This window comes from Antrostomus carolinensis, unplaced genomic scaffold (assembly GCF_000700745.2).
Source record: "Antrostomus carolinensis isolate BGI_N321 unplaced genomic scaffold, ASM70074v2 scaffold38295, whole genome shotgun sequence".
Lineage (NCBI taxonomy): Eukaryota > Metazoa > Chordata > Aves > Caprimulgiformes > Caprimulgidae > Antrostomus > Antrostomus carolinensis.
This window is the reverse complement of record NW_010315062.1, coordinates 22,838-33,447: the sequence shown is the minus strand read 5'-3', so window position 1 is coordinate 33,447 and position 10,610 is coordinate 22,838. Positions and strand designations below refer to the sequence as shown.

The window sequence follows — 10,610 nt, the reverse complement described above, 5'->3', positions numbered from 1 at the left end:
ATGCTTTGTCAATCTTGCTTATGAAGTTGACAAAAATATAGAATACTCCTACCTTTGCTTAGAACTGATGGATAAGATGTTATGAGACAGATCTTCCTTCTCTTGGAATTTAACTTTTCAAGGTCTTTATTCTGTGAATGGCCCTACACAAAAAACAGAAGCACAAAGCTAGCAACTCTTCATTATGGCAAATGAACCACAATATTCCAAAGTCTTCCAGTTTGAATTGCAACAACAAAAATTACTTCAAATAATGCATGAAAATCTAATGAATTTTAATTTGAAAATCAGTTTTACAACATCAGCTAGCGAAGAGTACAAATTTCTGTCTTTCACATCTGATACAGAATAATGAATTGTTACAGATAAATCATAACCCTTTACAAAGAATCCCAGAGAAAAATTAAGTGTCTGTTAATACCTACAATATTTTCTTAGATACAATATGAATTTACTTGTAGGAAAAAAAAAAAAAAGATGGAATATATTCCTTGAAAGCATGTATTACTTCAAAGCCTACAAAAACCTACTTTTCAAGATATTTAAGTGAAAATAAAAGGGAACAGCGGCCTTATTATTTCAAACGGAGGAAGATCAGATTAGACAGAGTTGTAACTGGAAGATGCATGAATATATATGAACGTGCAAAGACAACACCTGTGTTTGTACAGGGTTTAACAAAAGTCAGCGGCATGCCTTCTAAACATCTGATTTGAAAAATCAGCTACTTACAGAACTTATCAAATGTTCAACAACAGAAGTAGAGGTTGTAGAAGAATGCTGTTTGCAATATGTAAAATTAAAATGGTCAGAGCACAGCTTACTCCAAAATCACAGTACTATTTCCCTGGATCTTAAATGCTCAGTGTGTTTTGAAACACTTTTGTTCTGTAATTCTACAACATTTACCCAATTCTTAGTCTTCAGTTTGCAATTTCTATGTGATATCATGTAATATATTTCTGAAAATCATAACTAATTCATAACTAAAACAGCTGTTCATCAAATTTAAAAGAGTAAAGAGCAACAGATTATCTATTAACTGTACGGAACAAATTACTAACATTGTAGGACAGCTTAGCCATGAATTCTAGATTTGTACAATCATCACACAATTTGAAGGACAGGGAAATAGGATATGCTATAAAAAAGGAAATGTAAATGTCAACTTTCCAGACAAAGCAAAGGAAAACAAAGGAGGTTCAAGCTCTTGTAGGTCTGTCTCCTTCAAGTAGTCTCTTAAATTATTTTATTCCATGTCTCAAAGACAACAATGGAAACCAGTACTAAGTCACTATCAGTGATCCTACAAACGCTGAAGACATGTAATTGGAAGATCAATGCTAGCATGAAACGGTGATTAAATGTTACAGAGAACTGAGGCCTCAGCAGATGATAAGCAAATAATCCATGCCTGCAGCAAAAAGATGGAGATCTCCACTCTAGGCCACAGCTGTGATAAAAACTGGAAGAGAGTGCCAATAACTCTCCTGATACTGCATAGATTATTATATATTTATAACACATGGGGCAAAACTAAGAATGTCCTTGTGTCATAAATGATCTCATCTCCAACCCTAGGCACAGCTCAGGATTTAGGAGATTTCTCTAGCCTCTCTTTGTATGAGAATACTATCATCCAGCTGGAGTGTCTTGAATCCTAATGAGGGATTTAAGATTTCTGTTAAAACTGGTGTTCCCAATTGTCAATACTAAACTTTTTTTGCAATGCTATCCTCTGTACTCTAAACAATGTATTCAGGTGCTTTTCCTGCAACAGGGGTCTTCTGCTGAAGCATATTTACCTGCTTAGGCTCTTGGGATTCTTCCCATGTATGCTCAAAGTCCACTAGCCTATTACATATGTGTATTAGAATATATCTGTGTTTGGTTTTTCCAGTAGGAACAGAGAGTAAATGCAATATAGGCAAACAGAAGAGGTACTGGCTGTGTCTACCAAGTCAGAGATACCAGAGCCTCCTAGATTCCCTGCCTCGTATATCCTCACTTCGGAACAGCAGGAGGTAATAGGAGTAGCACACTCTGTCAGATTTTCATGCCTATCACATGTTCTCGCTCATACTGCATATTCTGTATCAACAGTTGGTGGCAGAAGAATTTCCCTTTCAGTTTTTCTGCCAGAAAAATAGATCTTTTGACGGAAACACACAATCAAGAACATATACCAAGTTCAGAGAGTTTGTATTTGCTTTAAAATTTTGGAGACTAAGAAAATAGCATCTATTTTCAAACTCTTTATTATACCACAATAGAATTTCAAACTAATTTCCTAACAGCAGTAAGTTGTTCAGTGTTTCAGTATTCTGTTTCTTGAACTAAGAAACAACAATATCTGCTTGCGTTTTAAATTCCACAAAGTGATTTATTTGGGCAAACACAGGAGGGGAAAAGTATTAGACATTATTCAAAAGTCCAAAAAAGAGTCATCTGTTACAGGTTGTATGGAGCCTCTAAGGACCTGGGAAATGACCAGCTGTCCCTCTTCTGTGAGAAAATAGCATATAGATGTTAAGAATGAGACAAGGGGTTCAAATCCCAGACAATGAACATAAATGGCTTTAAAATAAGCTAAAAGCACACTTTTCACTAGATAGAATCTCCTAGACAGAGAAAGAGTCAAAAGCAACTTTCTAAAACAGAGACAACTCTTTCTGCCTACAGCAAAAAAACTGAGAGATGTTCATGCTTGACTAGTCAGCACACCATTTTGATAGAGGGGAGGAGGAGATGTTGTCATTTCCTTGTTATTGATTAGGTTGCCCTATTCTGTATGGCTTTTCTGATTGATCTGCAGCATTCTTTGTCTAGACTGCAGAACAGCAGTACCAGCTTACAGTAACTTTAAATTTTTTAATCAGCTTTTGCACTCCTGACACCACCTCCAAATACTTTAGCAGACTAATTGTTCAGAAGATATTCTAAATTATAACGAAATTACCCAATGAATATCTGGAATTAGATATTCTTTTCAGTTTATAACGAGAGTCAAATTAATTAAGAAGGGAACCACAGTGATAATACTATTAACTTCAACACTCTGCATAGAAGAATTAAATAAGTTCTATTATATACCTTTTTATTATATTGCTGGTTTTTGTCTTCTAAATGAACAATGTTGCAGGGCTTTTGACTATCTTGTATTTGCCTTTTTCTCTGTTGTTTACTTCTGTCTGGCAGTGGATCAATATTTTGCACTGTTTTCATAGTCACTCCTTCCAAACTTTCAGAAGCTGGTGTTTCAGAGTCACTGAAACAGCACATTCAGGAAAACAAAATAAAGCTAAATGTTAAAAGTTCCAAACAGCCAATGCTTGCACACATAGAAAACAACACAAGCAAGAAAGAAGTAAAACTAATATGAAATCCAAACATACTAATTAACTTATTCAGCAGAAGTTTACAAACATGGTAAGAAGAAATGTCTGAAATTGTCTTACCAAGTTCTACTCTGTCAAATGGAACCTCACCCTAGAATGCACAGATGCCTTTTAACTGCTTCTTAAAGGACAGCTTTTGCTACAAAAGTGACAAAAGTCTACAAAAATTACATACATGAAAAACTTTGTGATAGTACTTCTAGTTTGTGCATGGTTCACAAAGATACACTGTTTCTACTTTCTTTTTCACATTTCATCACAAAACAAACAAATGCACAGTACTTCACTCAATAAAATTTTGTTTCAGTTTAACTTTATTTGTAGTGTTGATTGAGACAAACTCAGAAATCACATTATAGTGAAAGCTCTCCCTAGCAACGCTCTGGAGTGCTTTTCAATTCTGTAAGCTTTGTAGTCGTTCTACTGAAATGCCATGCAGAGAAACTGGACCTGAAACTTCCATTCTACTTCAAATTTTTCCTTAAACTTGCACTCAATCTGTTCTTAATTTCCAGTTTTTCACTCTCTTGCCCCAGACTATAAATTGTTTTCTGATAATCAGTGAAGTCTATCTTTAAACATGAAGTCTTGGATATATAATTTTCTTTACCATCAGCGGCTATTCATCATCGTTTGTGCAAACAGATTTGTGAAGGAATCCCCTGACAGAAGATAATTTTGATTTGTTACTTTTTAAACCAAGGCATTTAAATAGGCACAACTGAGTTCAAATTAAGTTGCACTGTCATAAAAATCAATGGTTTAGAGATAGAGGCTACTTAACCAGAGAAAAGACCCCAAATTGAAAAGAACAGTTCCTATAGAAATATGTTTATACTTTCCAAAATCTGTCCTGACACATTGGTATGTCTTATCGACTGATAAGAACAGAAATCAATGTAACAGTTTGAAGGTGCTGCAGTAGCACAGAGATATTTCTACGTACATACACATTTCCCTCACCTGAATGCTTTCAATGAATGTTCTATTTAGAAAATGGAAGGCTTGAATCTAGAAACTCAGAGACAAGACCAGTAATAAAGAACAGTATTTATTAATAAGTACAAGAGTACAAGTAATTATTTATTAATATATACAAGAGTATATATTAATAACTACAACTAAATGAAGATATATTGTTAAGAATGACACCTTGAAACATCACCTTCAAAAATGTTCACTATTCTATGACAAGAATTCCCTATACTGATACTTGTAGAATTATCGAAAGTAGTATTTATAGCTAGCCACAAAAACTGAAACCATACAATTACTTCGCACTTCACTTAAAACTCAAATTGCAGTGACAACTTGTTTGCTCAACTTTGTTCTTAAAAAGAAAAACATAGTAGATTAAATAAAAAACTCACTAGTTGAAACAGAAAAAGTGTATGTTTTCTGTAAAATTGGATCTGCAATATTAAATTAAACAAAAAAACCAAAAAAGCTTTACATTAATGATAGCAACTGACAAATTACATGTTCTTAATTTGTCTTCTCTCTCAAGATAGTGTGTTCAGGAGCCCCCTGTTTTGCATGGGGAGAAGTAGATGTGCTTTATTTGCCACTGTTGATTTGCTCCTTATGACATATAAAGCCAACATGAAGCCTAAGAAGACAATTCTGTTTTCTTTACTGTTTTTTCAGCTTCTCTATATTTTGGGTAAACACAGGCTTGAGAAATTTCTTTGCTTGTCTCTTAGGACAAAGTACTGAAAGACAAGGTGTGATACCCATTTACCTAGTGACTTAGTGCTGCCTCTTCAAATACGTGTGGACAAATAGAAGCAGAAGCAAAAACTCTAAGCGTTTATGAAGCTTACCAATGCAATTTTCTGAGGGTCCTGTGACTCATGACTGGGACTCCATGTAGGAACAATTACCTTTAAAGAACTGCTTTTTAACCATCATTCAATTAAAGTTAGTACAATGACTGTGCATAAAACATACATGAAATAATTAGCATGGATGGTTCTTAATTTAAAGGATGTTAAACAGCTTGTAGACATCTGCTAGCAAGCTGAAATGGGTCATTCAAAATTTATCTTACTAAATTAAGGGGGAAAAAATCTTTCTCCTCCCGGGTCGGCATGTCACAAGATAACTAAACTGACTTAGTAGGCTTGCCTGGGAATCCTTAGCTGTCAGTGGTGAATATGCAAAGGGCCAGCAAATTAAATCAACCTGCCAAACTGTCAATTTCAAGCCTCATGACTGCATGAAAATAGCATCACTGGAAGAAATCAAGCATTGCCTTCTTTTGGGTTTCCTGGCACCTATTCAAATACTCATGCAGTTGTGGCTAATTTTGCATGCAAATTTCAGTCAATAAGCTCAGAACAAGACCTCCCAAGATATTTCAAAGGATCTGACAGTATTTTTTTTGAATACCAAATCAACAGTAGTTGAAATTCAATCTCCATTTGCTAGTGCTTTACATATGCACAGTGTCCCCTCTACAGGGCTAAGTTAATGAGAGCCGTACCTGCTTTCACTCACATCCTCCCAGCCGTCCTTACTGAAGTTCTCAAATACATTACTCATAACCTTGATGGACTGTTTGAGAAAAGCTCCATGACGTCCCAAAGAGCTCTTTTTCTTGGCTGTTTTTAATTTAGCCTTGGTTCCCATTATCTTGCAATTACATAGCCCAGAGGTTGCCACTGCTTTGGCTTCATCCAGCAAACACTTCAGCTCCTGCACTTGACTCAGCAAATCTTCATTTTCATTTCTCAACTTGTTAGCCTCTGCAACTTGCCTCTTCAAAGAGGCAGCTTCTTTTTCTTGACCATCAATCACTAACTGAAGTTCTACTTTGTCTTTTTTAATTTCACAAATCCTCTTAAGTAGCGTTTCCAGCTCTTGTTCTCTTGTGTCTGCATCTTCCTTTTGTACTTTTAAAGATGCTTTCAAATAATTTTTCTCCTTCAGTAAGTCTTTATTTACTTCTTTCTGTTTCTTTAATTCCTCTTCAACAGCTTTGAATCTTCTTTCTAGTTGTTGTACCTAATAAAAGCAATTTTAGCATGCATAATATTTCAAACTATCCAGTAGAAAAAACCCCTGTGTTTCCAAATGTATTTATTATATGACAATAATATTACATTAAGCACAAGGACAAGAGCAACCTATAGTCCTTCATTTAAAAATAATTCTAACATAGTGTAGATGAAAACATTTTACGTGCAATAATACAGCTGTTGAACAAAGGGCAGATGGTAAAAGAAGTTAAAATTCTAGGCAAAGTGACAGAGAAGTTTAAGTATGCTAATGAACCTTCCTGATGCATCTTAAGCTCATTACTGATTTGGTTATACATACTAATTGAATTTGAAAAAATATTTTCAGAAGGAAAACTATTTTGAAACACAGACAATTTTGCAAATGCTTTATAAATCAACAAGTTCTTTTAAGTGTCGTAAACACATAAATTATACTTTAATTCCTTCTTTAAAAAACCCCCAAACAAATCATACCTACAGATATCAGAAGCTCAGCAGCTAAAGAATATGAAGGTTGAAACGTATTTTCTATTCACAGAAAGGGAAAATCTATCCTATTCCAATGAAGTCACTTCACAAGCTTCCATATATAGATTGAAGAAGCATATTCTATCTATACAGGATGCATACACTTTGTTTGTAAAATCTTTAGAGATTTACACATAGTCAAGGCCATTAACAATAAAGTCATTCTCAACATTCTTCTGGAATATTTGCTTAAAGTTATAAGCAAACCACACAATTTCCAGAAATAAGGAAGACAATTTTAATTTGAGAAGATACTAAAATGAACATGTAGTCTGTGAGATTTCTCCAGAAGTTTGCAAGGGGCATCAGAGTGAGTTTTGTGCTCAGTAACCACTTAAGTAATTTTTCAGAAATATTTTTGGTTGGTTTTGTACAAGCTCCATTCCCACTCTTTCACTTGGGGAAGTGCCAGATGTTCTAGATTTTTCTGGACATGGGTATAAGACTATTTTTCAAGGACCTATAGTAGAATGCATATGGTCAACTTCAGCCACTCATCTAGTAAAATACTGGCCAATTCCATCACTTCATAGCAATATGAAATGTCAAAACCTGCTTTGACACTGAAAATAATGAAATCATAGTATTTCTCAGTAAACACTGTATGTTTTTGCAAGGAGATTTTGCCAATGCATTTAAATTATTTTAAAACTTACTGAATAATTTTCAAAGTGGGTACTACAGATTTGATTCACGTAAATGAGACATCTCCATGTACAGAGTACATTAGGGCAAGAGCTGCTCAAATTTCACATACATTCATGAATTTCATACTGAATTTGTGAGTTTGATAGCAAACCTTAAATATGCATGCCTATCCATTGCTACCATCCTTTATGGAAATTCATAGCACTCCCACAATGAAGAGAGATTGCCTTATGGCTACATAAAGTTATTGGGTGAAATTAGAAACAAAAGGGATTTTTCCAAATGCTTCAATAAAACCAAGGTTTATGATTAAAATTATAGTTTATACTTTTCTCCATAATGATAAGGGGTTAGACCAGTACCTTTCTTCAACAACCTTCCTAAACTGAGATTCTGCTATTATTTTCTTAGTTCTTTAAAGCAACCTCTTGCACTCACTAGCACTTAAAGTCATGTATGACAGCTGGAAAGAAACAAACAACAAATAGCTTCTACACCTATTCCCAAGGTACCATCATAACTCTATATATCCATAGAGATAAAAATTATGTAGTACCTGGCAAACAAAATTATAGTTCTGAAATATAGTTGATAAGCAAGCATAAACTGTGTGACATATCAGATGGTACCATTCATATTATTTCAATTACTCATTCTATCTTAAGATAAATGAATGTGAGCACTTCCTATTCTGTGTGTTATTATTTTAACATGATGTTTGTCATTCAGTAATAACGAGATGACAGCCTTCATTGCCTGACCATATGGCAAGTGTTACAAGTATATGCAATCACATCATCTGCTGTAAATTACCATACTTCCTACAAGTTAATTCACAAATAAAAAACAAATAGACATACCTGAACTGACATTCAAAGTTAAAGATTTGTGTTTATTAATTTAAGCATGTTTTTAAAGATTTATAAGTAATTAAACAAATATCGTTTTGCAAAATGACAAACAAAAGGCATGATACTGTTTGAAGGATGTCTTTTCTTTGCAGCAAACAAAACATATGGTAAAATACAAGTGAGCCCTCTTAAGTGAACACCTGTTAACACACTAAACTACTTGTGTATATTACAAATATCAATACAAATAGCAACTAGTTAAAACCATCTTATTACTGTATAAGGTACAACATGTAGAATGTTGAGCAGTAAAGATTAAATACTCATCATATTTGCTAAGACAAAGAACACTAAATGCATATGGTACTATCTTGTGAAAAGAGTGATAAACTCACATCTGTAAAAAATATCTACATATGCAATGTTGTGCTAAAATGTAAATACAACTGAATACCACCACAACAACAAAAGGTGGACTTATCACTATTATGTATCAATTTTATTCTGTAGTAAGAGCTCTGTGGAGATTAACACCTGATATCATGTAAAGTTAAATACTCAGAAAAACAAATGAAGGTTTCTGAACTTAAAAGTGGTAAAATGCTAAGCATATGTTACTTCCAATTCAGATAGTTTGTAAGCTTTTAACACTATACCTCTAAACATTCTTTTCATTTTCTCTGACATTAACCATGTTTATTTCACATGATACACTCACAGGTACTTCACTAGAATTCCTTTCTGACAGAATTTTGGGAATCCATATTTTTTATTTAGGAAAGGAAAATCACAGCTTAAATTCATGAGTACTGACTTAGATTAAAATTGAGATCTGTTTGCTGGGGTTGGTATCTTACCTTTTGTAATGTTTGATGTGAAACTTCTTTCATATTCCTCTTTGGAGTACTGTTCTTGACCCCATCATCTTCACTGGGTTTAAAAACAGGCTCTATCAGAAAATAAATAATACAACTCTATCAGAGAATAAATAAAATACATTGTGACACCTAATATTTCACTAAAACAATACCTAGATATTTTAAGGAAATGCATTCTTTACTTCTGCAATTATTTATAATGTGGTCTATTTTCTTGAAAAGTCTTTTGGTCAGTTTCTAGAGAATGACCTCTTTTCAAAGTGTTCTGTCATGTAATTATGAATCTTTGTAGCATCACAGTATGGTTTTTTTCAGAGTACAAGCTTTTCAAAGGTACAATAGATCTGCAGGTTAAAGACGCTATACTTTCATTCCGATTTTTATTCTTTTTTAGACTATTCCCTATGTGCCTTAAAAGTAGAATACATTGCCTTTTTATCTACACAGTCACTACCAGTTTTGTTCTCTGGGTCTTGTCCCCTGCTAGGAGGATCAGAGTGATTGGTGAACAAAGCAAACAGTAACAGAATTAGGTTGGATGAAAACTTTAAACCCCTTTTTTTGTTAAGTGAAAGATCATGTACTTCACCAGATAAATCACACAAATCATTCCATTGTAATACTGTGAATTCATAACAATTAGAAATTTATGCAACTAATGAGAGTGAACATGACTTTTAAGCATCACTCTCAGAGACAGCTGTGCACTTTAGGTACTAAAAATCCCCCCCCCAAAAAAGACAAGTTAAAAATTAGATCTATTAATACAAAAGAGTGCTAAGAAAAAGTTTAGGAGTACTAATGTGCACAGTAAATCAGAAGTAAAATACATTGTTAGATTTGAACCAAGAGCTTAGCACTCACAATTTGTCCACTGCTCACAGAAATGAACAACTACACACCTCAGAAGAACTTCTTCTTAGAATATGAAATATTACGTTAAAGAACAAAAAATCCCAACACTGTAAAAACACCATAATATTCACATTTCTTTTCTTGCCTTTCTTCCCCCCAAATTAACTTAAAGAATTAATCTTAAGGGATAAATATCTGTGCTACATGGTGGAGGTCTTCTTTAGAAGTATTTTTTCAAACTACAAGCAGACACTGCAGGTCACTTAAAAACTTTTGATTTATAAACAAAGCAAGTATAGAAGAAAACATTGTTACTCTCTGTAGATTCACAATCCTCTTGATATAAACAGTGACTAACAAGTTTGTTAGAGTGAATTAGACCTTTCTTTTGTCTTTGGAACATGTCATGGCCAATTAATACTTCTGTATTCATGAAATAAATGGAACACT

General features: G+C 33.8%; 1 protein-coding gene across 1 annotated transcript in view; it reads right to left on the bottom strand.

The window, feature by feature from the left end:
- Positions 1 to 10,610, bottom strand: part of CNTLN (centlein) — a gene marked incomplete at both ends in the record, with an annotated part of 72,892 nt that overhangs the window by 56,906 nt on the left and 5,376 nt on the right. The window contains 4 exons of the mRNA XM_010167840.1: positions 53 to 143; positions 3,094 to 3,268; positions 5,884 to 6,404; positions 9,285 to 9,376. Of these exons, the coding sequence (XP_010166142.1) occupies positions 53 to 143; positions 3,094 to 3,268; positions 5,884 to 6,404; positions 9,285 to 9,376 (879 nt within the window). The remainder of the gene's footprint in view (positions 1 to 52; positions 144 to 3,093; positions 3,269 to 5,883; positions 6,405 to 9,284; positions 9,377 to 10,610) is intronic.